At 54.5% G+C, this 26849-nt stretch overlaps 2 protein-coding genes across 6 annotated transcripts in view; one reads left to right on the top strand and one right to left on the bottom strand.

Moving 5' to 3' along the window:
- ANGPTL8 (angiopoietin like 8) overlaps window positions 1–26849 on the top strand; it is a 45620-nt gene that overhangs the window by 1767 nt on the left and 17004 nt on the right. Inside the window, exon 2 of the transcript XR_004433600.1 lies at window positions 26329–26482. The gene's annotated coding sequence lies outside the window, so the exon portion shown is untranslated. The remainder of the gene's footprint in view (window positions 1–26328; window positions 26483–26849) is intronic.
- Window positions 279–26849, bottom strand: part of DOCK6 (dedicator of cytokinesis 6) — a 63413-nt gene continuing 36842 nt past the window's right edge. For 4 of the 5 annotated variants that reach the window (XM_033195983.1, XM_033195986.1, XM_033195982.1 and 1 more), the window contains 25 exons: window positions 26363–26503; window positions 20203–20316; window positions 19946–20116; window positions 19015–19154; window positions 18757–18926; window positions 17903–18063; window positions 17586–17768; window positions 16597–16723; window positions 16185–16269; window positions 15669–15765; window positions 15392–15526; window positions 14315–14467; window positions 12821–12979; window positions 12605–12705; window positions 9582–9774; window positions 9357–9500; window positions 5165–5296; window positions 5060–5074; window positions 3559–3684; window positions 3369–3458; window positions 2846–3082; window positions 1853–1996; window positions 1660–1766; window positions 1252–1413; window positions 279–523 (listed from right to left, as the gene is read on the bottom strand). In XM_033195983.1, the coding sequence (XP_033051874.1) occupies window positions 481–523; window positions 1252–1413; window positions 1660–1766; window positions 1853–1996; window positions 2846–3082; window positions 3369–3458; window positions 3559–3684; window positions 5060–5074; window positions 5165–5296; window positions 9357–9500; window positions 9582–9774; window positions 12605–12705; window positions 12821–12979; window positions 14315–14467; window positions 15392–15526; window positions 15669–15765; window positions 16185–16269; window positions 16597–16723; window positions 17586–17768; window positions 17903–18063; window positions 18757–18926; window positions 19015–19154; window positions 19946–20116; window positions 20203–20316; window positions 26363–26503 (3330 nt within the window). In that variant the 3' untranslated portion in view covers window positions 279–480. The remainder of the gene's footprint in view (window positions 524–1251; window positions 1414–1659; window positions 1767–1852; window positions 1997–2845; window positions 3083–3368; window positions 3459–3558; window positions 3685–5059; window positions 5075–5164; window positions 5297–9356; window positions 9501–9581; window positions 9775–12604; window positions 12706–12820; window positions 12980–14314; window positions 14468–15391; window positions 15527–15668; window positions 15766–16184; window positions 16270–16596; window positions 16724–17585; window positions 17769–17902; window positions 18064–18756; window positions 18927–19014; window positions 19155–19945; window positions 20117–20202; window positions 20317–26362; window positions 26504–26849) is intronic. The other variant, XM_033195985.1, reaches the window with a different exon arrangement.

Genomic DNA, 26849 nt, shown 5'->3' with positions numbered 1-26849 from the left:
GACTGAGAGAGCCTGTCTGTTAAAAACAAACAAACACGAAGCAGGTATTATTATTCCCTGTAGGCATGTGACATTATTTGTGTGTTGCCTTCCCTGCTAGAATGTCAGCTCCACAAGGGCAGGAATTTGTGTCTGTTGTCACCACGGTGTCCCTGGCACCCAGTATGTTCTTGGTGTCTCCACTGGTGATGCAGGGATGTGTGGATGTGGGGCAGTGGACTGTGAGCATGTCATGAGCATGTGACCCAGCCCCTAGTGACCGCACTACATGGCACAGGTTGCTTATAAAAACCATTTTAAATTAAAAAAGGGAGGAAGCATCAGTGCATACAGATGGGGACACAGAGGCAAAGGGCCCAGCACCAAGTACAATGTGGTCACCCCACGGCCCAGTGGGCACCAGGGGAGACTCCCCTCGTAGCACAGATAGCTGAGGCCCGGGTGCTGGTTCCTCTAGGTGCAGCTTTGGTCCTTGTGGGCTCAGAGGTCTGCCTTTCGGAAACTTGCTCTGTTCAAGGAGTTCCTGGGAAAAGAATGAGGGTGGGTCAGCATGGCCATGGGGCCCCCAACTCCATAGACCTCCCAGCCCACATCCTCATCCTCTTCCTCTGAGGATCCTTCTGGGGTCTCTCCTGTCCCTGATCCTGCTGTGGGATTCTCAGATTCTTGTAGTCCACCACGGAAGGTATGAATCATCCCCATTTTACAGATGTAGAAACTGAGGCTCAGAAAGATGAATTCATGTATCTGGGAAATGACGGCTCAGAGCCTGCCCTGCGTTTGTACATCTGGATGACTTATTCAGATGCTTATGCAAAGTTGAAGCAGCTCATGCTATAATCCCAGCACTTTAGGAGGGCAAAGCGGGTAGATCCCCTGAGGTCAGGAGTTCGAGACCAGCCTGGTCAACATGGTGAAACCCTGTCTCTACTAAAAATACAATAAATTAGCCAGGTGTGGTGGCGGATGCCTGTAATCCCAGCTACTCAGGAGGCTGAGGCAGGAGAATCACTTGAATCTGGGAGGTGGAGGTTGCAGTGAGCTGAGATTGTACCACTGCACTCCAGCCTGGGCGACAGAGGGAGACTCTCTCAAAAAAAAAAACCAGGAACAAAACAAAGTCGAACAAAGTCCAAGCTACTAGGAAACATGTTGCTGTGTACGTGTACAATAGCCCCTATCCTGTATCTGTCCTGGTCTGCCTCTGCATTCCTTCTGTAGTCTCTAGGATGGGGGCAGCAGGTCAGGCACCTGAGGCCAGGTGGGGTGGGCGCCAGCAGCTGGGGCAGGCGCTGGGTAAGCAGGGGCTGCAGAGCCTCCCGCAGGCGGCAGTAGTTGCGCTCTAGCTCGCGGTGGTACTCCTTCTGGTCCGGCCCAATCAGGGCCTTATTTTTCCGCAGCGCATCCTCACATCTGAGGGCCAGAGGGTGGGAGATGCTAAGTGACTGGCACACGGGACTGAAAGCAAGACTAGGGGTGGGGGCATCCATTAGGCGGGGCCAGGCCTGCAGAAAGACCCGCAATAGGAGGTCAGGTTGGGAGTGTGGACTTAATGGGAATCGGGCAGATGGGGGAGCCATGCAGAGATCAGGTGGGCAGAGAGCAGGTCTGTGCAGGTTAGGCAGGCACGAGATCCCTCCTGGGGGGTTTTGCGCCTACTTCTTGCAGAAGTCCTTGAAGCAGAGCCGCAATTTGTTGTGATGCCGGAAGAGCTTGGGGTCTTCCGGGATCTCTGCTAAAAACACTTGGGCCACCTCCAGGGGACCCTGTGGGGTGAGAGGGACTGGTGAGCCAGCCTGCATGGCACCTGGAGTCCCCCGTGTGGCCTGCATCCCCCTTCCACCAGCCGTGCCTGGTTCACGGTGGGCCCCACGGAGCCCTGAAGCACCATCTGTAGCATCTTAGCATCTGGTGGGTCCTGCTCGGTGGCAAAGGCCAGCTCCCGTGTTTTCTTCTGCATGTCCTCGATAGCCACCTCCACCGGTGTCAGCACCGTCTGTGGGGTGAGGGGAGGGGTGTGCACTCGCTGGGGCCTGAGGAGGTCCTGATCGAAGCCAGTCGGGGGCAGCTCAGACCCCACTGGGAGCAAGAGGGGTCCAAGAACCCAGGCAATGACCAGAATCGGGTCCTTCCTGGATCTGACTCGGGGCGGGGGGGGTCCAGCCTTGGGTCTGCTGGGTCTGGTGCCCTGGGGTTTAGTGGCTTTACATCTGGGGTCTCCAGACTTCCTTGGGTCTGGAGGTAGAGGTTTGAGACTGGAAGTTGGAGTTTGGGGTCCCCAACCTGGTTCTGGGGTACATGAGCCAATTTCTGGGTCTAGCGTGTCCACACCTCTCCTCTCTGGGTCTGGGATCCCTGGGCGTCTCCTCCCTGGGCCTTCTTAGATTTGGAGTCCCTGTGCCTCCCCTTTGTGAGTCTAGAATCCCTGGGTCCTCCTGGGTCTGGAGGTAGAGGTTTCAGTTTAGAGATTGGAATTCGGGGTCTCCATATCTTCTCAGCCTAGTTCTGGGGTACCTGGGTCTCTTCCTGGGCCACACCTCTCCTCCCTGGGCCTTCCTAGATCTGGGCTCCCTCTGCCTCCTCTTTCTGGGTCTGGAATCTCTGGGCCACGCTGGGTCTGGGGTCCCTGTATCTTGCCTCCCAGGTCTCCCTGGGTCTAGTCTCCTCCCCTCCCCTCCCTGGGGACCTGGTCTAGGGTCCCTGTGCCACTCATCTCTGTGTCTGAGATCCATGGGCCACCTTGGTTCTGGGTCCCTGTGTCTTCCCTCCCCTCTCCTCCCCTCCCCTCCCAGGGTCTGTTGTCCCCTCACCTCCCCACCCCTCCAGGCCCAGGGTCCCCACCCACCTCCTCCCTGTGGCACACACGGATGCGAGTCTTGATGTAGGGGAAGGCGTGGTCGGTGCTAAGCAGCGTCTTACGCTTGTGTTGCTCAGGCAGCTCCCCGTGCGCGCGCCCATCCGGCGTGAAGGGCGTGCAGAACAGGAATGTGCGAAGCCCATAGTTGCGGTCGAAGTAGGTCACCCGGTCCTTGAGCTCGTAGGTATCAAAGTACGGTTCCACATACGTGATCTGGATGTAGGCCTGGGCGCAGGGTCAGGTGTGAGGAGGGCCCCACAGCCCCGGCACGCACAGCCCAGGCCCTGTGCCGCAGAGAGGGGATCTGGGCAGCCCTGGATCTGGGAACTTTGTCATTCCCAGGTCTTCCTATGTCTGGATGTTTGGGAATCCCCTGAGGAATAGGTTTTGGGGTCCCCCAGTGAAATATGATTTGGGGTTTCCCAGAGAAAGAGGATTTGAGGGTCCCCAGGAAACAGTACTTGGAGTCTCTGTGGATCTAGGATTTTGGGGAAATGGTCGGGGGACCCACCTTCTGTGCGTCAAGCTTGGACTTGTCCACAGGGTTAGAGTCTTTGATAATCTCAACCACGTCGTCGCCAAATCTCTCCGTGTAGAACTCCTGGAGACACAGGGCTGACTCGGGGCCACCCAGGGACAGCCCCTCCTCCCGCTCCAAGGCAGCCCCATGCCCCGTTCCACCCCCCACCACAAGGACATGCCTCCAGCCGGTGTGAGATCTCTGCCAGCTTCGTGATCGATGGCTCCTTGTACACAAACTCCTGCTCATCCAGGTCGCCAAAGCGGGTGCCGTAGAAGCCCACGCGGAAATACGTCCCGAACACGCGCTGGAGCTGTGAGAAAGGGTGTGGTTGTCCGGGAGGCCCCTGCTGGAGGTCTGCCTGCCCCAGAGATAGGGGTCTCGAATATCAGGATGGGAGTGTGAGGACCACGAGAACATCCGGGCATGGGCACAGGCAGGGGGCTCTGAGAACATCGGGGCATGGATTGCAATATGAAGTTAGGACTGGGGCTGTATTGTTCACAGGTGTGTCCCTAATGCCCATGGGACAGGGTATACAGTAGGTACCCAATAAATGCTTGGATGGCTGAGGAGAAGGATGGCTGCCTCTCACTCTAGGACGGAGGCTCTGACTCCTTTGTTCTAGGGCATTCTCCTTCCTGTGCCCCAATGCCCGCAAGAATGGGTATACAGTAGGTGCCCAATAAATGCTTGGGTGGCTGAGGGAAGGGGATGGCTGTCTCTCACTCTAGGACAGAGGCTCTGGTTCCCTTGTTCCATGGCATTCCCCTGCTCCTGTCCCCAGCCCTAAGTTTGGAAGAAGGAACCCCTTCCCTACCACCCCAAAAACACCACCCCATGACTGGAAAGGAAGTGGAATGGCTGGATGTTCACTTACCAAGGCCGATCCGGGGAGGGTGGGGCAGACGTGGTGGGGTCAGAGGTGTGGGGGACAGAGAGACAATGTCATGGGAGAGGTCAGAGGTCAGAGTTCTCTCAACCCCCAGGGTCCTGGTTAACACTGCCCCGTGAGAATCATTCCGTGGGGAGAGAGATCAGAGATGGGAGATGGGTGGGGGCGACGAGGACCTGCCCTCCCCACCCAGCTCCCACCCGGCCTGCCTGCCTGGGCTCTGGGTTTCTGCCATCTTTGGCCAGAACATTCTCCCCAAACTAGGAGATGCCTAAAAATAGACCTAAGCAGAGAAGAAGCGGGATTGGGGGGAGTGCTGCTGGAGCGGAGGGGACACATTAACCAGAAATGAGGAGCAGAGGAGAGCCCGGGGGAGGCTGGAAGCTGGGGATGCAGGGAGAGACAGAGACTAAGAGACAGAGAGATACCAAGATAGGGAGAGCCACGTGATAGATGGGGAGAGATGAGAGAGACCATGAGGGAATCAGAGCCACCCTGCCACCCCCCTGCAGTGACCAGGCTGGCCCTGGCAGAGGGAGGGGTGTCTCTGGAGAGCTCCCAGCTGGGTGAGTCACAAGCTGTCCTCGAGATCTGGGGCGGGGGGGCGGGGGTGGCGCATTTTTGGGGAAGGGAGGGAAGTGATGGGGTGGGTGCCTTGTGGCCACAGCCCCAGCCCCAATGGCCAGCGGCCATGCTCCTCCGGCGCCCCCTGGTGTTCACTGATGGCTGCTGGCCAGTCATCACGGGGGTCCCAGAGGCAGGTGGTTGTCCACCGAGGCTGACTCACCTCCCAGCCGGAACTCTGTCGGGAGAGAAGGGTCAAGGTCAGCAGATCCCTGGGGCTGAGGAGTGGGGCTGAGGGTGGGGTCTGGGGAGAGGGTCCTGGGCCCACCTGGTGCATGATCTTGGTGAAGGCCTCCTGCAGTTTGCCGTGCACCGCGGCCAACTTCTTGTAGTCACGGTGGGCTTCCAGGATGGGGATGAGGTTCTTGTAGACCTCATTCACCGCCTCGTAGAGTCCACCCTGAGAGTGAGGTGGGGTCAGGATTCCCCAAACTGTCTACCCATCTCCCTTGTGATCCTCTGTGCTCCATCCTACCCACTCTCCATCACCTCCTCCAGGAAGCCCACCCTGACCACCCCCATCCCAGATAGGAATTGAGCCTTTCCACTCAGCTCCCACAGAGGGCTCCATGGTCTTCACTGCTACTTATCTGTTTTGTTTTTTTGAGATAGGGTCTCACTCTATCACGCAGGCTGGAGTGTAGTGGTATAATCACAGCTCACTGCAGCCTCCAACTCCTGGGCTCAAGAGATCCTCCCACCCTAGCCTCCCACATAGCTAGAACTACAGGCACATGCCACCATGCCCAGCTAATTTTATTTAGTTTTGTAGAGTCAGGGTCTCACTATATTGCTATATATATCACTATATATGGTTGGTCTTGAACTCATGGGCTCAAGTGATCCTCCTGCCTTGGCCTCTCGATTAGCTGGGATTACAGGTGTGAGCCACCACTCTCCCAGCCCTTCACCACTTTTAACAAGAATATTCTATGGCACAGGTACGATGTACATCTGCACTTCACCCATCTGTGTTCCCTCATTGATGGGAAAAGCAGTTTTTTTTTTCCCTATTCCTCAAAGAGGAAAGTGAGTCTCAGAGATATGGAGGCATTCCCCAGGGCCAAGACCTAAACACAAGCCCATCTGGCCCTGTGCCCGTGACCTCCATGCCCAACTGCCTCCTGGCATGTGATAATATGCCCCTCACCCCCAGCGGGTGCTGGCATCAAGCCTGGCTCAAAACAGGCACCCTGTGAGGTTTGCTGACTGTCAGAAGGCCTGTGTCCACCCCCTGGTTTCTTCCCCTGAGGCCTTTGTGTGTGTGTGTGTTTTTTAAAAATCTTTTATTATTATTATTATTATTATTTTTAATCTTTTTAAAATTATTATACTGGTTCTGATATGCGTGAGCTACCGCATTTGGCCCTTCCTCTGAGGACTTCGTCTCCAAGAATCCAGCAAAGTGACAATAATGAAGTTCTGGGGTACATGTGCAGAACGTGCAGTTTTGTTACGTAGGTATACACGTGCCACGGTGGTTTGCTGCACCCATCAACCCGTCACCTACACTAGGTATTTCTTCTAATGCTATCCTTCCGCTAACCCCCACCCGGGTTTTTTTTTTTTGAGACGGAGTCTTGCTCTGCCGCCCAGGCTAGAGTGCAGTGGCCGGACCTCAGCTCACTGCAAGCTCCGCCTCCTGGGTTCACGCCATTCTCCTGTCTCAGCCTCCCGAGTAGCTGGGACTACAGGCGCCCGCCTCGTCGCCCGGCTAGTTTTTTGTATTTTTTAGTAGAGACGGGGTTTCACCGTATTAGCCAGGATGGTCTCGATCTCCTGACCTCGTGATCCACCTGTCTCGGCCTCCCAAAGTGCTGGGATTACAGGCTTGAGCCACTGCGCCCGGCCTTTTTTTTTTTTCTTTAGATGGAGTCTTGCTCTTTTGCCCAGGCTGGAGTGCAGCGGTATGATCTTGGCTCACTGCAACCTCTGCCTCCTGGGTTCAAGCAATTCTCCTGCCTCATCCTACCTAGTCGCTGGAACTACGGGAGCCTGCTACCATGCCTGACTAATTTTTATTTTTTTGAGACAAGAGTCTTGCTCTGTCACCCAGGCTGTAGTGCAATGGCGTGATGTTGGCTCAATGCAACCTCTGTCTCCCGGGTTTAAGTGATTCTTCTACCTTAGCCTCCCGAGTAGCTAGGACTACAAGTGCCCACCACCATGCCCGGCTAATACTTGTATTTTTAGTAGAGATGAGGTTTCACTATGTTGGCCAGGCTGGTCTCAAACTCCTGACCTCGTGATCTGCCTGCCTTGGCCTCCCAAAGTGCTGGGATGACAGGCATGAGCCACTGAGCCCATACCCAGCTAATTTTTTTGTATTTTTTTTTTTGTAGAGATGGGGTTTCTCCATGTTGCCCAAGCTGGTCTTGAACTCCCGACCTCAAGTGATCTGCCCTCCTCAGCCTCCCAAGTAGCTGGGATTACAGATGCCCGCCACCATGCCCGGCTAATTTTTGTATTTTTAGTAGACACGGGGTTTCCCCATGTTGGCCAGGCTGGTCTTGAACTCCTGACCTCAGGTGATTCGCCCGCCTCGGCCTCCCAAAGTGCTGGGATGACAGGAGTGAGCCACCACGCCCGGCCTGGGATTTGCTTTAAGCTGGAGCTTCTCCAACTTGAAGATGCGTGTGAATATCCCAAATCTTTATTTTATTTATTTTTTGAGACATGTCGGTTTCATTCTGTCACGTACACTGGAGTACAGCAGCACGATTACAACTCATTGCAGCTCCAACCTCCTGGGCTCCAGTGATCCTCCCGCTTCAAGCTTCCTGAGTAGCTGGGACTACAGGTGCATGCCACCACACCCAGCTAGTTTCTTGTATTTTTTGTAGAGACAGGGTTTTGCCATGTTGCCCAGGCTGGTCTCAAACTCCTGGCCTCAAGTGAGCCTCCTGCCTCAGCCTCCCAAAGTGCTGGGATTACAGGCATGCACCACCGCACCCGACCCATTTTTATTTTAATATAGAAAGTTTCAAGAGATGTTGGGTGTCCCAGCTACTTGGGAGGCTTAGGTGGGAGGATTGAGTGAGGCCAGGAGTTTGAGACCAGCCTGAGCAACATAGTAAGACTCCCTCTCTATAAAAAAATTAAAAATTGGCAGGGTGTAGTGGCATACACCTGTAATCCCATGACTTTGGAAGGTTGAGGCAGGCAGATCACTTGAGCTCAGAAGTTCAAGACCAGCCTGGGAAACATGGCAAAACCCCATCTCTACAAAAAAATACAAACAATTATCGTAGTGACGTGTGCCTGTAGTCCAGTTACTCAGGAGGCCAGGGTGGGAGAATCACCTGAGCCGCCCTGGAGGCCCAGGTTGTAGGGAGCCATGATCACGCCACTGCACTCCAGCCTGTATGACAGAATGGAGGCCCTGTCTCACAAAAGATCACAAAGAAAAAATATATATAATAATTTAAAAATTGGCCGGGCATGGTGGCACATGCCTGCAGTCCCACCTACTTGGGAGGCTGAGGTGGGAGGATTGCTTGAGCTCAGGAGTTTGAGGCTGCAGTGAGCTATAATCGCACCACTGTACACCAGCCTGGGCAAAAGAGCAGGACTCTGTTAAAAACAAACAAACAAATAAAAAAACAAGAAAGGAAAAAAGAAAGGAAAATTGAAAGCATCTCCAGTGTATGGAAGGCTTGCTATATCAAGCCTGCATCAAGGGCCTCGTGGAGACATAGGCAAGTAACAGGGCCTCTGAGAAACCCAATTCTCCCTCTTGCTTTTTTTTTTTTTTTTTTTTGAGACAGTCTCACTCTGTCGCCCAGGCTGGAGTGCAATGGCGCAATCCCGGCTCGCTGCAACCTCTGCCTCCCTGGGTCAAGTGATTCTCCTGTCTCAGCCTCCGAGTAGCTGGGATTACAGCTGCGTGCCACCACACCTGGCTAATTTTTGTATTTTTTTTTTTTTTTTTTTTTTGAGACGGAGTTTCGCTGTGTCGCCCAGGCTGGAGTGCAGTGGCGCGATCTCGGCTCACTGCAAGCTCCGCCTCCTGGGTTCCCGCCATTCTCCCGCCTCAGCCTCCGAGTAGCTGGGACTACAGGCGCCCGCCACCTCGCCCGGCTAGTTTTTTTTTTGTATTTTTAGTAGAGACGGGGTTTCACCGTGTTAGCCAGGAGGGTCTCGATCTCCTGACCTCGTGATCCACCCGCCTCGGCCTCCCAAAGTGCTGGGATTACAGGCTTGAGCCACCGCACCCGGCCAATTTTTGTATTTTTAGTAGAGACAGGGTGTCACCATGCTGGTCAGGCTGGTCTTGAACTCCTGGCCTCATGATCTGCCTGCCTCAGCCTCCTAAAGTGCTGGGATTACAGATGTGAGCCACCGCACCTGGCCAGTTCTCCTTCTTTCTAAATCCCCTGCTGGAAGGGTCTAGGAAGCAGATCTGATGGTGCCTCCCTGGCCTGAGCCCCCTCTCCTGCACCCAGTCCCCAAGGCCTCACCATGGTGAAGTAGCCGGCTGCCTGTTCCAGCAACCCTACCAGCCCCAGCTCAGTGAAGTGCTTTCCGGAGCAGAAGCCCTCCTCGTCAGGCGACAGGATGTCGTCGGAGATGGCGGACTCCTCTAGCACGTTGGATGAGATGTTCTGGGGCAGAAGAGATGGCATCAAACCCTCATCCCCACTGCACAAGTGCTGCCCACCGCCTGCCGCCCCCTGGCCTCTCACCTGGAAGGAAACGCAGCCCACGGGCAGGTGGCGGTGGTCCTCAAGCAGGGCGAGGTACTCAGCCACGAGGGCGGCCGCATGCACCATGCACTGGGCGGCCTCAGCATGGTTGCCCAGCTCCGCGTGCTTCCCGGCCATGTTCTGCAGCCAGGTCAGCCGCAGGTCTGGCGAGCCCTGGTAGCCCCGGGCAATTCTGGAGTCCAGGTGAGGGGGGATGTGAGGAGGGGACTCACCTGGTCCTCCCCACCTGCCTCCCACTTGTCCACACCCTTCACTGGTTACCCCCATATCTGCCCCAAGGACCAGCCAGTCTCCTCACCTGTACCCCATCCCCTCACTCATTCCGTCACCTGGCCATCCCTCACCTGTCTTCCCCTTCGTCTATTTTCTCTCCTGCTGGCCAGTCATCTGTCTTCACCTGTCTCCTCCCCTGCCTACCTTACATATTCCTTTAGTCATCTTTCTCCTTACATGTCCTGCCGTCTCCCACTGACCAGTCAGTCTCCTTACCTGTACCCTACTCACCTGTCTATCCCTTCACCTGTCCACCCCCTCACCTATCCACCCTCTCACCTGCCCATCCCTCACCTGTCCATCTCTTCAGTTGTCTATCCCCTCACCTGTCCATCCCTTCACTTGTCTATCCCCTCACCTGTCCTCCCTCTTACCTGTCCATCCCTTCACTTGTCTATCGCCTCACATTTCCACCCCTCACCTGTCCATCCCTCACCTGCCCACCCCTCACCTGTCTACCCTCTCACCTGTCCACCCTTTCACCTGCCCACCCTCTCACCTGTCCACCCCTCACCTGTTCACCCTCTCATCTCTCCATCCTTCACCTGTCTGTTGCCTCACCTGTCCACCCCCACCTGTCCATCCCTCACCTGTCCACCCTCTCGCCTATCCACCTCACCTGTCTACCCTCTCGCCTGTCCACCTCTCACCTGTCCACCCTCTCACCTGTCCTACCTGTCTATCCCCTCATTTGCCTATCCCCTCACCTGTCTACCCCCTCACCTGTCTATCCCCTCACCTGTCCACTACCTGTGTATCCCCTCACATGTCCACTCACTCACCTGTCCATCCCCTCACCTGTCCGTCTCTTCACCTGCCCATCCCCTTACCTGTCCACCCTCTCACCTGTCCACCCTCTCACCTGTCCGTCCCTCACCTGTCCACACTCTCACCTGTTTATCCCCTCACCTGTCCGTCCCTCACCTGTCCACCCTCTCACCTGTCCATCCCTTCACTTGCCTATCCCCCACTTGTCTATCCCCTCACCTATCCCCTCACATGTCCACCCTGTCACCCGTCTATCCCCTCATCTGTCCACCCCTCACCTGTTCATCCTGTCACTGTTTCTTCCCCAGTCCACCCCCTCACCTGTTCATCTCACCTGGCCATCCCTTCACCTATCTCCTTATCTGTCCACCTCCTCACCTGTTCATCTTCTCATCTGGCCATCTCTTCACCTGTCTATCCCCTCACCTGTCCATCCCTTCACCTGCCCATCCCCTTACCTATCCACTCCCTCACCTGTCCATCCCTTCACCTGCCTGTCCCCTTACCTGTCCACCCCCTCACCTGTCCATCCCTTCACCTGCCCATCCCCTTACCTGTCCATCCCCTCACCTGTCCATCCCTTCACCTGTCTATCCCCTCACCTGTCCACCCTCTCACCTTTCTATCCCTACACCTGTCCACCCTCTTACCTGTCCATCCCTTCACATGTCTATCCCCTCATCTGTCCACCTCTTTACCTGTCTACCCCTCACCTGTCCATCCCCTCACTGTCTCTTCACCTGTCCACCCCCTCACCTGTTCATTTCACCTGGCCATCCCTTCACCTGTCTCCTTATCTGTCCACGTCCTCACCTATTCATCTTCTCATCTGGCCATCTCTTTACCAGTCCGTCCCTTCACCTGTCTCCTCGTCTGTCCATCCCTCACCTGTCCACCCCCTCACCTGTCCATCCCTTCACCTGTCAACTCCCTCACCTGTCCATCCCTTCACCTGTCTCCTCGCCTGTCCACCTCCTGACTTCTCTACCTCCTGACCTGTCCATCCCCTCACCTGTCTGTCCTGTCACCTATGTCTTCACATGTCCATCCCCTCACTTGTGTCCTCACCTGTCCATTTCTTCACCCACTCACCTGCCTGTCCAACCCTTTTCCTGTCTTCCCACTTACCTGTCTCCTCACCCATCCATCCTACTCTCCTTGTCTCCTCACCTGTGTAGTATCTCCCCGCTTCCTCTATTCACCTGTCTCTTCGCTTATCCAACCCCTCACCTGTCTGTCCCTTCACTCCCCTGCCCCACCTTTTCATTTCTCACTTGACCCTCCGTTCATGAGTTGACTCTACCTGTGGAAACTTGAGTCACCTGAACTATTTCCCCTTCCTTGTGCACCATCTCACCTGTCTATCCACCTGTCCCTCCCATATGCCCCACGTTCCCCATCTCCATCACCGTCCACCCCTCCTACACTCCTCAACAGGTCTAGTCTCTGGATCTCATTTCCCTTCACCTGTGGGCACCTCACCTGTCCCCCTCACCTGTCCTGGCTCTCATCTGTCATCCTCATCAGTACATTCTTCTGGCATCTTTACCTGTTTGCTCACCTGTTCTCTCCTTACTTGTGCCCTCCTTTCTGCTCACCTGTCCCCCTCACCTGTCTGCTCACCTGTCCCCCTCACCTGTCCCCCTCACCTGTCTGCTCACCTGTCCCCCTCACCTGTCTGCCCACCTGTCCCCCTCACCTGTCTGCTCACCTGTCCCCCTCACCTGTCTGTTCACCTGTCTGCTCACCTGTCCCCCTCACCTGTCCCCCTCACCTGTCTGCCCACCTGTCCCCCTCACCTGTCTGTTCACCTGTCTGCTCACCTGTCCCCCTCAGCTGCCTCTGTTAGAGACTGTATGCTCCCCTGCTCCCTCCTCACCTCCTCAGACATCTACTCTCATCCCTGTTCTCCCTGCACCTGTTGGGGCGTGGGTGCGGCTGAAAGTGCTGGCCCGCCTCACCTGTACATGAGGTCAATGAGCATCTCAGGGTCCTCCTGGTGTTCCTTCATCTTCACCGTGTCCGTCAGGATCATGTGCAGGTTGAACATCAGGTCCTGGACCTGGAGCCGGGGAACATCCGGGGCCAATGAGGGCATTAGGAAGTGAAGGGAGCCAAGGTGGTGGCGTCGGGGATTATACGAAGGGAAGGCGGCACGGGGACCCAGCAGGTGTCACCTGCTCCGCGAAGGTGCTGTCCCGCAGCCCCACATCCTCCTCAGCATAGGTGAGGATGGTTTTGAGTGAACGTCGCAGGTGCTCTTCACTGAAGTTCTGTGTTGTCCCCACCAGGGACGAGAGAGACATGGTGACCTGCATCTTCACACGGGCAAAGTTCTGCAGGGATGGGAGGAAAAGTGGAGCCGGGAGTCTCAGACCCCAGACCCCACACCAGGGTCTGCTCAACCTGCCGACATGGCCCTTGCATTCTTTTTTTTTTTTTTTTTTTTAATTTTTTTGAGATGGAGTCTCGTTCTGTTGTCCAGGCTGGAGTGCAGTGGTGTGATCTCAGCTCACTGCAACCTCCGTCTCCCGAGTTCAGGCGATTCTCCTGCCTCATCCTCCTGAGTAGCTGAAACTGCAGGCATATGCCACTATGCCCAGCTAATTTTTGTATTTTTGGTAGAGACAGGGTTTTACTACATTGGCCAGGCTGGTCTCGAACTCCTGACCTCAAGTGACTCACCTGCCTGGGCCTCCCGAAATGCTGGGATTACAGGTGTGAGCCACCGTGCCCAGTTGTTTTTTCTTTCTTTTCTTTTTTTTTTTTTTTTTTTTTTTTTTTAAATGTTTTTTTTTTGAGGCGGAGTCTCGCTCTGTCGCCCGGACTGGAGTGCAGTGGCCAGATCTCAGCTCACTGCAAGCTCCGCCTCCTGGTTTCCGCCATTCTCCTGCCTCAGCCTCCCAAGTAGCTGGGACTACAGGCGCCCGCCACCTCGCCCGGCTAGTTTTGTATTTTTAGTAGAGACGGGGTTTCACCGTATTAGCCAGGATGGTCTCGATCTCCTGACCTCGTGATCCGCCGTCTCGGCCTCCCAAAGTGCTGGGATTACAGGCTTGAGCCACCGCGCCCGGCCTTTTTTGAGACTGAGTGTGTTGCTGTATCACTTAGGCTAGAATGCAGTGGTGCAATCTTGGCTCACTGCTGCAACCTCTGCCGCCCAGGTTCAAGTGATTCTCATGTCTCAGCCTTCCAAGTAGTTGGGATTACAGGCATCTGCCACCATGCCCAGCCAATTTTTGTATTTTTAGTAGAGACGGGGTTTCATCATGTTGGCCAGGCTGGTCTCGAACTCCTGACCTCAGATGATCCACCTGCCTCAGCTTCCCAAAGTGTTAGGATTACAGGCATGAGCCACCATGCCTGGCCTCTTTTTTTTTTTTTTTTTGAGCCAAGGTCTCTTGCTCAGGCTGGAGTGTGGTGGCACAATCACGGCCCACTACAGCCTCAAACTCCCGGCCTCAAGTGATCCTCTCACCTCAGCCTCCCAAAGTGCTGGGATTACAGGAATGAGCCAGGGCATCTGACCCCCAATTGCGTTCTGAGCCCTCCTCCTGCCCATTATGCTCAGTGACTACCTCCCCCTCCCTCACTCCCTGTATGGCACTGAGACCCCGCCGGCCACCCTGACCAGAGCCATGTGTGGACCATGCCTCCTCGCCCCCACTCACATGGCCGATCTCGAAGTTCTGTCGCATGAGCAGGTACAGCGAGGCGCTGGCGTGCGTGCGGATGGTGCTGATGCGGCTGCCGCAGTGTCGTAGGAGCCTCAGGCACAGGTCAGCACACAGCTCCGTGTCCTCCTCGAACAGCAGCTCCGGGAACTGCCCACAGGGACCCAGACAGACACTGTCCAGCCCCTCCCGGTTCTGGCTCAGAAGGGGACTGGCCCAAATGAGGACTGCTTGGGTAGGGGTTTGTGTTTTGTCCTCTTTGGCCAAGTACCACTGGGTTTGGAGTCAGACCTGGGTTTAAGCCCCTTGCTGTGTGACCCTGGGTGAGTGACTTGGCCACTCTGATCCTGCCTTCCTTCCACTGTAAACTGTGGCAAAGCAGTCCGCTCCATGGAGTTGCAGAGCACGCAGTAAGTGCTCAATGAATGAGCTACTTTTTTTTTTTTTTCTTTTTTTTGAGACAGTATTTCACTCTTGTCTCCCAGGCTGGAGTGGCGCAATCACAGCTCACAACTCCCAGGCTCAAGCCATCCTCCTGCCTCAGCCTCCCCAGTAGCTCCCTAGTAGCTGGGATCTCAGGTGTGTACCACCCTGCCTGGCTAGCATTTTTTTTTTTTGTTTGAGACAGGCTCTCACTGTGTTGCCAAGGCTGGAGTCCAGTGACATGATCACGGCTCACGTAGTCTTGACCTCCCGGGCTCAAGTGATCCTCAGCCTTCCAAGTAGCTAGGACCACAGGCGCATGCCACCACAATTAATTTTTTTGTAGAAACAGGGTCTCACCATGTTGCCCAGGCTGGTCTCGAACTCCTAGGCTCACATCATCTTCCTGCCTCAGCCTCCCAAAGTGCTGGGATTACAGGTGTGAGCCACCATGCCTAGTCCTAGCTAATTTTAAAATGTTTTGTAGAGACGGGCCTCTCTATGTTGGCCAGGCTGGTCTCAAACTCCTGGCCTCAAGCAATCCTCCCACCTCAGCCTCCCAAAGTGCTGGGATTATAGGCATGAGCCACTCTGTCCAGCCTAGAGCTTCTACTGTTTTTCTAAGAATCATGGTTGTTGAGTGGTGCTTACCTTGGACACAAGGGCCCTCTGGGTGGCCAGGCCATGCTGCAAGAAGAGGGCACTCTGGGCACTACCCAGGCTGTATAGCACAACCTTCAGCACTGCCCCTAAGATGCTCTCTCGGGCTTCTGAAAGCATCACCGTCTGGAGGGGAGGGGGTCAGAAATCCAGGTGTTAGAGCCTAGGGTGGTGATAGGGAAAGGGAAGGAGAGGAATTATGGAGCCAGGGATCACAGGGCACTGCAGTTGGGCTCAGAGCCAAAGCAGATGCTGGATCAAGCCCTACCTGCACGATGATCTCCAGTGTGTCCAGAACTACTAGGCTTGCCTCGGTTGCCAGGTTCCCTTCCACCAAGGCCTCGTGTTCCATTTCATCCTTGGTCCTGGAAGGGGAAGGGAGGTCTTGGCGGCTCACTCAGGGCAAGATCCTACTCCATGGCTGAGCTCTCTCCTTCCCTGGCAACCCAGGGGGCTCTGGCTCCCTGGAAGCTGTTGTTTTTTGTTTTTGTTTTTGTTTTCTGAGACAGGGTCTTGCTCGAATGCCCAGGCTGGAGTGCAGCAGTGTGATCACAGCTCACTGCAGCCTCAACCTCCCAGGCTCAAGTCATTCTCCCACCTCAGTCTCATGAGTGGCTGGGACCACAGGCACATGCCACCATACCTGGCTAATTTTTAAATTTTTGGTAGAGACAGGGTCTCACTATGTTGCCCAGGCTGATCTCGAACTCCTGGACTCAAGCAATCCTCCCGCCTTGGCCTGAACTGTTCTGAATTCAGCAGACTCCCTCCTGCCCACACCTACTTGTCCACGCGGTCTGAGGTTTGCTTCCAGTGTGTGATGCTCTTCCGCCAGCGCACGTTCTCTGGATTCCCAAACGGGCTCCTCTCTGAGACACATGGGCGCACGATCACAGATGCGTAAAAACACAGGCACACGTGAACATCAGGAGAAATGCACAGGCATGAAGATAGTCAGGTGGGCTGACCCATGAGGGCACTAGGTGGAGCAGAAGCCTGCCGGGTGGACGCACCGGGGCAGACACGAGTGACAGATGGGGACGCACAGGCGCACATGTACGGTGATGACGCGTGGACTTCTCTCCAGGAAATGTGAGGCAGAAAGTTAGCTAGGGATGGCCCCCTTCATGGAGTCCCTTGACACAAGGTGGGAGCAGCTGGTGGGATGGGGACACGTGGCTACGTCACCCTCTTACCACGACTTCGCCGAACCATTTCTTGTCGCGCTCCGATGGTGCCCAGGATGGCTTCCTCTAGACGTGCCTTCATATCCAGCGATTTTTTGAATGTGAGGCTGTTGATGCGTTCAAAGGCCTTTTTCCCCTGCATGGGGACAGAGAACTGGGGTTCAAGGTTGACTGCTCTTTTCGGTGGGACCTTGGCTGGCCCCATCCCTTACTTTGTGCTCTTTCTCACCTCCGGGCCCCTATGCTTAAGACAGTTTACCTTTTTCCTCTCAATTCTTAGCACTTACCAAAAAGTGCTCACTGCAACCTCCACCTACTGGGCTCAAGCAATCCACCTCAGCCACCTCTGTAGCTGGGACTACAAGCATGTGCCACCATGCTCAGGTCATTTTTGTATTTTTTTGTAGAGATGGGGTTTCACCATGCTGCCCAGGCTGATCTCAAACTCGTGGGCTCATGCAGTTTGCCTGCCTTGGCTTCCTCAAGTGCTGGGATTACAGGTGTGAGCCACTGCACCAGGCCTTTTAAAAAAAAATTTTTCTTTTTTTTTTTTTTTCAGAGATGGAGCCTCACTGTGTTGCCCAGGCTGGTGTGTAGTGGTGTGATCTCAGTTTACTGCAACCTCCGCTTCCCAGGTTCAAGCGATTCTCCTGCCTCAGCCTCCTGAGTAGCTGGGACTACAGGCACGTGCCACCACACCCAGCTAATTTTTTGTATTTTTAGTAGAGACAGGGTTTCACCATGTTGCCCAGGCTGTTCTTGAACTCCTGACCTCAGGTGATCCATGTGCCTCAGCCTCCCAAAGTGCTGGGATTACAGGCATGAGCCACTGTGCCTGCCTCCACCTTCCAAATTCTATTCACAAAGGCATTTCTGACTTTATTCCTTGCCTCTGCACAAAGACAGTCCACCCCTTCCCACTCAGCCTGCAGCACCCTGGGTCCCTGGGTACATCTTTAGCCTGCCTCCCCCATTATCTCCTGCCGACACCCTCGAACCTTGTACTCGAAGGCAGCCAGGCAGAGGTACAACAAGTCCAAGAGACGTCCCAGCTGGGGGAGTGTCAGGTCAGTGGCCCAGTGCTGCAGGAGCGCCGGCTCGGCATTTTTCAGCACCCACAGCACACACGCCAGCAAGGTCCGGCTTGACTCAGCAGAGAGGGCACAGCCTGCGCGAGAAGCCTGGGGCCAGAGAGTAATCAAAGTCAATTTCCATTTTCTCCATGTGAGATGAATCCTGGCCAATCTGTATCTTGATACCTGGCTTCTCTCATTCCAAGGCGATGATGTCTATGGGGACAAGCCTCCCTACTCACCGTTGGCGGCCCCTGGGAGATGCTGGCCCGGGAGCCAGGGGCTAGGGGGCCACCAGCAATGGCCATGGCCACAGAGGGGTTGATGGTACCCGCAATGTCCCCTTCGCCTTCTGTATCTGAGTCAAGCATTGAGGCCAGTCTTGACCGCTGACCTGGACCCTCTGGCAGGGAAGGACAGAGGGAGAAAAAGATAAAGCCTTGGTAAGTGCTGTCCCCGTCTCAAATTTCAGAAGTCTTCCCTCACGGCCAGGCACGGTGGCTCACACCTATAATCCCAGCACTTTGGGAGGCCAAGCGGGGGGTGGATCACCTGAGGTCAGGAGTTCGAGACCAGCCTGGCCAACGTGGCAAAATCCCATCTCTACTAAAATTACAAAAAATTAGCTGGGCGTGGTGGTAGACGCCTGTAATCCCAGCTACTCCGGAGGCTGAGGCAGGAGAATGGCGTGAACCTGGGAGGTGGAGCTTGCAGTGAGTTGAGATCGTGCCACTGCACTGCAGCCTGGGCGACAGAGTGAGACTCCATCTCAAAAAAAGAAAAAAAAGAAAATAATAAATAGTACAATAATATTTCCCATCTATTGTAGGCTGACAGGATCTCAGTACTACAGCCCCGCACATTTTCACATCACCTTATGAAGTAGTTGGTGTTATTACTGTCCCCATTACAGGGGCGAAACCTGAGGCTCAGAGATGTTATAACTTGACTAGTCTGTTCTAGCACTTTAACCTGCTCTGCTAATCCTAATGCCTATACCTATATCCCTGACTGTGTTCTCCCACCTTTACTATCCTGTGCCTTCTGTGACCAAGTCCCTGGGTCATGTGAGCCCATCCTGCCCTGGCCCACTGACCAGCAAAGTCATGTAGCCGTGGCAAGGTGTCCCGTGCAATTGATAGCAGTGGCAGGTACAGTTCAGCCACACAAGCCTTCACGGTGGCCTCTGCGTAGCGGGGATCAGTGTCATGGCCACATAGCAGACTGTGCACAGCACTGATGGCCTTCTTGTGCAACAGAAATGCCCTGTGGGGTAATGGGGTGCTCAGGACAGGGTGGACATGGCTCCTGAACTGTCCCACCTGCCCTGGGGCTAGACAGGACCTCTGCTCACCCCTCAGCCTCAGGTTCAAGGGCCAGCGCCAGCTCTGTCAGCAGGAGCCCAGCTAGGAAGTGCTGCTGCCGGAATGGTCCGCTCAGTTCGAACATGCTGGTCACCTTGGGGTCCGGGGCTTGGCTGGAGAAGGTGGAGCTCTGCAGAGAGTGGGGTAAAAATAGGGGATGCCAGCGGTCAAGGGTCAGAGGTGGGAGGTCACCATTAAAGCCATCTTGGAGGTGACAGAAATCATGGTGCTAACAGCCACAGATGAGAGACTGAGGTTAAGTCTTCTGGAGATGACAGTGGGTATGGGTTTTTTTTTTTGAGACGGAGTCTCGCTCTGTCGCCAGGGCTAGAGTGCAGTGGCCGGATCTCGGCTAACTGCAAGCTCCGCCTCCCGGGTTCACGCCATTCTCCTGCCTCAGCCTCCGGAGTAGCTGGGACTACAGGCGCCGCCACCTCGCCCGGCTAGTTTTTTGTATTTTTAGTAGAGACGGGGTTTCACCGGGTTAGCCAGGACGGTCTCGATCTCCTGACCTCGTGATCCGTCCGTCTCGGCCTCCCAAAGTGCTGGGATTACAGGCTTGAGCCACCGCGCCCGGCCGGGTATGGGTTTCAAGGCCGGAAATGAGAGGCGGACGTTAACCCATCTGTGATGTAACAGGGCATGGGGTCAAAAGTCAGAGGACTGAGAAATAATAGCACATGGAACACTGGGCTGGGAGTTAGGATTTAGGAGAGAGAAATCAGAAGTTAGTCCTTCTGGGAAATTGCTGAGAATGACAGGAGAGGTGAAGGGTCAGAGGTCAAAAGTCAAACATAAGGGATCAGTTCACCTACGCAGTGGTCTACCATGAAAGGGACAGAGATGAGAGAACCATAGAAGATGGACTGAAGGTGAGAGGTTGTAGGTCAAAGAGAGGAGGCAGAAGTGAAGCCAGCCCACCTGGGAGGTCGTGGAGGACACAGAGGGGGAGGGCGAGGCTGGGGGCGACAGGGGGCAGCAGGGGAGGTTGAGGGTCACGTAGTGCTCGTGGCTGCATAGGATGCGGGTGAATTCCATGCGCAGGGTCAGCAGGGCCGCTGGATTAGGGGACGACTGGAGCCGCGTGGCCACCTGCAGGAGAGGGGTGGCCAGCAGTAATGTCAACATTGCTCCGCCTTCCATCCATGCCATGTCCACCCTGCCCAGCCCACTCCTACCTGCTTGTAGTGGGCCCGGACCAGGCTGAAGACAAAGCCCCGGTCCACCAGGGACAGAAGGTCACTGAGGAAGAAGGCCAGGCTGGCGTTGAGGCGCTCGGCCAGCTCCACATCCTGAGGACACAGGGGCCTGTCAACCCACACAGCCAGACCTCCTCCCCAAACCTCAGCCCCCACAGGGGCTTGTCTTTTTTTTTTTTTTTTTTTTTTTTGAGACGGAGTCTCGCTCTGTCACCCAGGCTGGAGTGCAGTGGCCGGATCTCAGCTCACTGCAAGCTCCGCCTCCCGGGTTTACACCATTCTCCTGCCTCAGCCTCTGGAGTAGCTGGGGACTACAGGCGCCCGCCACCTCGCCTGGCTAGTTTTTTGTTTTTTGTTTTTTTTTTTGAGACGGAGTCTTGCTCTGTCACCCAGGTTGGAGTGCTGTGGCTGGATCTCAGCTCACTGCAAGCTCCGCCTCCCGGGTTCACGCCATTCTCCTGCCTCAGCCTCCCGGGTAGCTGGGACTACAGGCGCCACCACCTTGCCCGGCTAGTTTTTTTTTGTAGTTTTTAGTAGAGACGGGGTTTCACAGTGTTAGCCAGGATGGTCTCGATCTCCTGACCTCGTGATCCGCCCGTCTCGGCCTCCCAAAGTGCTGGGATTACAGGCTTGAACCACTGAGCCCGGCCTTTTTTTTTTTTTTTTTGAGACAGAGTCTCACTCTGTCACCCAGGCTGGAGTGCAGTGGGGCACGATCTTAGCTCACTGCAAGCTTTGCCTCCCAGGTTCATGCCATTCTCCTGCCTCAGCCTCTCGAGTAGCTGGGACTACAGGTGCCCGCCACCATGCCCGGCTAATTTTTTTGTATTTTTAGTAGAGATGGGGTTTCACCGAGTTAGCCAGGATGGTCTCGATCTCCTGACCTCGTGATCCGCCCGTCTTGGCCTCCCAAAGTGCTGGGATTACAGGCGTGAGCCACTGCACCCGGCCAGGGGCTTGGCTCTTACCAAGATCATCTGCTACCCCTAGGAGCTGCATCACTGCCCCAAAGCCTTTGTCTCTGGGCTGTGGTGACCCTGGGACTTCCTGGTTGCCCTCCTCAGGCTGCCTTCCTCTCCCATGCTCCTTAAGACACCAAGGCAGATATGGGCTGACTCCCCGCAAGATCCTCCCGCCCTCTCTGTCCAGAGTTCAGAGCTGGGGAGAGACCATTTCCCAGCCTCCCTTGCAGTGGAATCACATGACCATTTCTGGCCAATGGAATTTGAGGGGAAAGTGAGGTGGCCACTTACATGGCAGAAGCAGGTGGGTGCTGGGGAACTGCCAGGGCCAGGCCCACACAGTGATGTCTCCACAACCTACTTAATGCTCAGAAATAAGCTTTGGTTATTTATTTATTTATTTATTTATTTATTTATTTTAGGTGGAGTCTCGCTCTGTTGCCCGGACTGGAGTGCAGTGGCCAGATCTCAGCTCACTGCAAGCTCCGCCTCCCGGGTTTACGCCATTCTCCTGCCTCAGCCTCCCGAGTAGCTGGGACTACAGGTGCCCGCCACCTCGCCCGGCTAGTTTTTTTTTTTTTGTATTTTTAGTAGAGACGGGGTTTCACCGTGTTAGCCAGGATGGTCTCGATCTCCTGACCTCGTGATCCTCCCGTCTCGGCCTCCCAAAGTGCTGGGATTACAGGCTTGAGCCACCGCGCCCGGCCAGCTTTGGTTATTTAAATCACTTGTGACTGTGTTGAAGCAAGTTAGCCTCTGCCCTAACTGATCAACTCCCAACATCATTTATTTTTATTAATTAATTAATTTATTTTTTGAGACGGAGTCTCACTCTGTCACCCAGGCTGGAGTGTAGTGGCATCATCTCGGCTCACTGCAACTTCTGCCTCCCGGGTTCAAGCAATTCTACCTCAGCTTCCCCAGCAGCTTGAATTACACCCACCACCACGGCTGGCTAATTTTTGTATTTTTAGTAGAGACAGGGTTTTTTCATGTTGGTCAGGCTGGTCTTGAACTCCTGACCTCAGGTGATCCACCTGTCTTGGCTTCCCAAAGTGCTGGGATTACAGGCGTGAGATACCACACCCGGCCTCTCAGCACCATTTAATGTGAACTTTACTGAGCATCTACTCTGTGCCAAGCCCTGGGAATGAGGCAGATGCCATCCCTCCTGCGTGTCCAACTCAGTCCAGTGTGTGTGGGGGGGGTAGGGGGGGCAGGGAGACACAAAATAAACAAGAATTTCAGATAGTCAGATAGTTCTATGTGCTTCAAAGACAAGATTAGATTGGTGCAAAAGTAATTGCAGTTTTGCAATTACTTTCAATGGCAAAAACCATAATTATTTTCTTTCTTTCTTTTTTTTTTTTGAGACGGAGTCTCGCTCTGTCGCCCGGGCTGGAGTGCAGTGGCTGGATCTCAACTCACTGCAAGCTCCGCCTCCCGGGTTTACGCCATTCTCCTGCCTCAGCCTCCCGAGTAGCTGGGACTACAGGTGCCCGCCACGTCGCCCGGCTAGATTTTGGTATTTTTTTTTAGTAGAGACGGGGTTTCACCATGTTAGCCAGGATGGTCTCAATCTGCTGACCTCGTGATCCGCCCGTCTCGGCCTCCCAAAGTGCTGGGATTACAGGCTTGAGCCACTGCGCCCGGCCTTTTGTGTTTTTTTGAGACAGAGTCTTGCTCTGTCACCCAGACTGTGGTGCAATGATGTAATCTTGACTCACTGCAGCCTCTGCCTCCCGGGTTCAAGCGATTCTCCTGCTTCAGCCTCCTGAGTAGCTGGGATTATAGGCACGCGCCACCACGCCTGGCTAATTTTTACATTTTTAGCAGAGATGGGGTTTCACCATGTTGGTCAGGCTGGCCTCGAATTCCTGACCTCAGGTGATCTGCCCTCCTCGGCCTCCCAAAGTGCTGGGATTATAGGTGTGAGCCAACATGCCCGGCCTGTAATTACTTGTCACCAACCTTAACAGACTGGGGTGACATTTTCAGAGATACTGAAGGATAACAAAGAGCCATGGGGAGAATGGCATCCTGGGTAAAGGGAACAGTCAGTGCAAAGGCCCTGAGGCAGGATGTGCCTGGAAAGCCTGGGAACAGTGAGGTGGCTGATGTGGGCCCAAGGCTCAGCTGGTACTTGTTCTGCCCTCGTACTCTCTTGAGCTGCTCTGAGACCTCACAAGTTAGCCTCAGTGGCCATCGAATCCCTGTAACACAGCCAGGCATGGTGGCTTATGCCTGTAATCCTAGCACTTTACGAGGCCAAGGTAGGTGGATCACAGGGTCAGGAGTTTGAGACCAGCCTAGCCAATATGGTGAAACCCCATCTCTACTAAAAATACAAAAAATTAGCTGGGCATGGTGACATGCACCTGTAGTCCCAGCTACTTGGGAGGCTGAGCCAGGAGAATCGCTTGAACCCAGGAGGCGGAGGTTGCAGTGAGCAGAGATTATGCCACTGCACTCCAGCCTGGGCGATAAAACGAGACTCCGTCTCAAAAAAAAACCAAAAAAATTAGCCGGGCATGGTGGCACACCCCTGTAGTCCCAGCTACTCAAGAGGCTGAGGCAGGAGAATTGCTCGAACCCGGGAGGCAGAGGTTGCAGTGAGCCGAGATCGTGCCATTGCGCTCCAGCCTGGGGGACAGAGCGAGACTCCATCTTAAAAAAAAAAGTGGATTATCACGGGCATTGTTCTTCTCTGGATCTCTTTCTTAGGGTAGTTTCCTCGCCATCTGGATCAGCCCCTGGGAATGTCAGTCTTTGGGAAGGCTCCAGTGAGACAAGGCCAGAACCTCTGAGACCAGCTTGGAGGTCATATGCGATTGTGCAAGGGTTGGCCTGGGCCAGAACGCCATTTCAAAAATCTGGAAAGTTCTCATCAAATCCAGAGATCCCATTTCTCCTTAGAAACTAGGCCATCTCCTGGCATGGGTAACAACATAGCAAGACCCCATCTCTACAAAAAAAAAAAAAAATTAGGTGGTTATGGTAGCATGCACCTGTAGCGCCAGCTACTCTGGAGGCTGAGGTGGGAGGATTGCTTCAGCCCAGGAGTTTGAGGCTGCAGTGAGCCTCATATCATGCCACCACACTCTAGTCTGGACAATAGAGCAAGACTGTATCTCAAACAAAAACAAATATAAAAACAAAAACAAAACCACACACAAACAACTCCCAGGCAATCTGGCCAGGCATGGAGGCTCATGCTTGTAATCCCGGCACTTTGGGAAGCCAAGGTGGGAGGAGCCCTTGATCTCAGGAGTTGGAGACCAGTCTGGGCAACATAGTGAGACCCTGACTCTACTAAAAAAAATAATAATAATAACCAATTATGGTGGCTTCTGCCTCTGGTCACAGCTACTTGGGAGGCTGAGGAGGGAGGATCCCTTGAGCCTAGGAGGTCGAGGCTGCAGTGAACTATGATCACACCACTGCACTCCAGCCTGGGCAACAGAGCAAGACCCTATCTCCAAACAAAAACAGCCGGCCGGGCGCGGTGGCTCACGCCTGTAATCCCAGCACTTTGGGAGGCCCAGGCGGGCGGATCATGAGGTCAGGAGATCAAGACCATTCTGGCTAACACGGTGAAACCCCATCTCTACTAAAAATGCAAAAAATTAGCCAGGCGTGGCGGCGGGCGCCTGTGGTCCCAGCTACTTGGGAGGCTGAGGCAGGAGAATGGTGTAAACCCGGGAGGCAGAGCTTGCAGTGAGCGAAGATTGCACCACTGCACTCCAGCCTGGACGACTGAGCAAGACTCCGTCTCAACAACAAAAAAAACAGCCAATCTGGCCATAGCTGAGCCACATCCCTGCAGGGTTTCTGTTGGCTGGATTGAGTGATGGTCACCCCTGTTAGGTGGGATATCTGCCCTCTGCTGTACCATAAGCCCCACTTTCCTAGCTGAAACTGGTATTGACAGTGAGGGGTCAGGAGCTGGTGGCTCAGATTCAAAAACCTCATTCTGCCCCTTCTCAGTCGTATGGTACAAGGTTAAGCTACTCATTCATTTGATGCCTCAGTTTCCCCATCAGTAAAATGGAGATAACAATAATACTAACTTCATGGGTTGTTGTGAAAATTTAATGATACGATCCAAGGCCACGCGCGGTGGTTCAAGCCTGTAATCCCAGCACTTTGGGAGGCCTAGATGGGCGGATCACCCAAGGTTAGGAGTTCCAAACCAGCCAGGCCAACATGGAGAAACCCTGTCTCTACGAAAAATACAAAATTAGCCAGGTGTGGTGGCACATGCCTGTAATCCCAGCTACTTGGGAGGCTGAGGCAGGAGAATCGCTTGAACCTGGGAGGCGGAGGTTGCGGTGAGCCAAGATCATGCCACTGCACTCCAGCCTGGGCAACGAGTGAAACTCCGCCTCAAAACAAGCAAACAAACAAACAAAAGACATCCATATAAAGTGCTTAGATACATAGTAAGTGCTCAGTAAATGCTCAATATTATTACTATTATGATTAGTATTGCCTGCCTAGCCCCCGAGGGCACTGGAATTGGTAATCCAGGGCCTGAACAAGTCCACTGTCAGGGTCTCCAAACATCAACATCCATTTATTGAGCACTTGCTGTATACTCTGGCTGTGCTAAGGGCTAATGGATCTGCCCTGTCACTTCCCTGCTCTCATCAGCCCTCATTTCCTTCCTCATTCATTACAATCGAGCCATCTTACTGCTCTCCTGGTAGCCCAAGCATGGTCTTGCCTCAGGGCCTTTGCACCTGCTATTCTGCCTGCCTGGAATGCTCCTTCCCCAGACGTTGCATGGAATGATCCCTCACTTTCTTCAAGTCTCCCTTTAAAAGCAAGGGTAAGGATTTGGGTCTGTTTTGTTTCTTGTTATGTTGCTACACCCAGCACAGGGCTGTGCACACCAGAGGCACTCAAGAAACAATGAATGAATAGATCTACCCAGCAAAGTGGATTCCCGGTCTTACAGCCAGGAGGCACTGGGCAGGATTGGCACCCCCACCTGGTTGGCTCATTGTGCACACCAGAGGCACTCAAGAGACAGACAATGAATGAACAGATCCACCCAGCAAAGCAGATTCCTGGTCTTACAGCCAGGAGGCACTGGGCAGGATTGGCGCCCCCACCTGGCTGGCTCTATGTCCTCCCTCAGGTTTCTTCCCACATCGAGACCCTGCATCTCCCACCTTGTGGACACGCGTGATGACCTCCAGGCCCACAGAGCCCACCAGGGCAGTGATGTCGTCCAGGAAGCGCCCAGGGAAGCGCAGCTTGCGGGGTGTATCTAGTCGCTGGCCAAGAAGCAGGTGCAGTGCCATACTCTTCACCTGGGGATGGAGTGAGAAGGCTGTGGGTGGGGCTTGAAGGGCTGTAGGTGGGGCTTGAAAGGCTGTGGGTGGAGGAGGCTTGACAGAAGGGGCGGGGCTTTAGTAGCAAGGGAGGTGGGCTGAAGGTAGGTTTGAGCCCTGTAGCTGCAGGTAGAAGTTGGGGCCTGAGGGATGTAGATGGGGTTTGAGACCTGTGGGTGGGGCTTGAGAAAGCCATGGGCGGATCCTGTGAGCATCCCAGGCCGAGTGTAGAGAATGGGAAGGCTGAGAGGGTGTGGGAGGGGCTTATGCAGGTCTCCCCAGGGCAAAGTCCAGAGGTCGGACAAAGGGTGGGGCTTGAGGCACT

The sequence above is a fragment of the Trachypithecus francoisi genome, unplaced genomic scaffold (assembly GCF_009764315.1).
Source record: "Trachypithecus francoisi isolate TF-2019V2 unplaced genomic scaffold, Tfra_2.0 Lachesis_group5, whole genome shotgun sequence".
NCBI lineage: Eukaryota > Metazoa > Chordata > Mammalia > Primates > Cercopithecidae > Trachypithecus > Trachypithecus francoisi.
The sequence above is the reverse complement of the archived record's forward strand: the minus strand, read 5'-3'. Positions and strand labels throughout refer to the sequence as shown.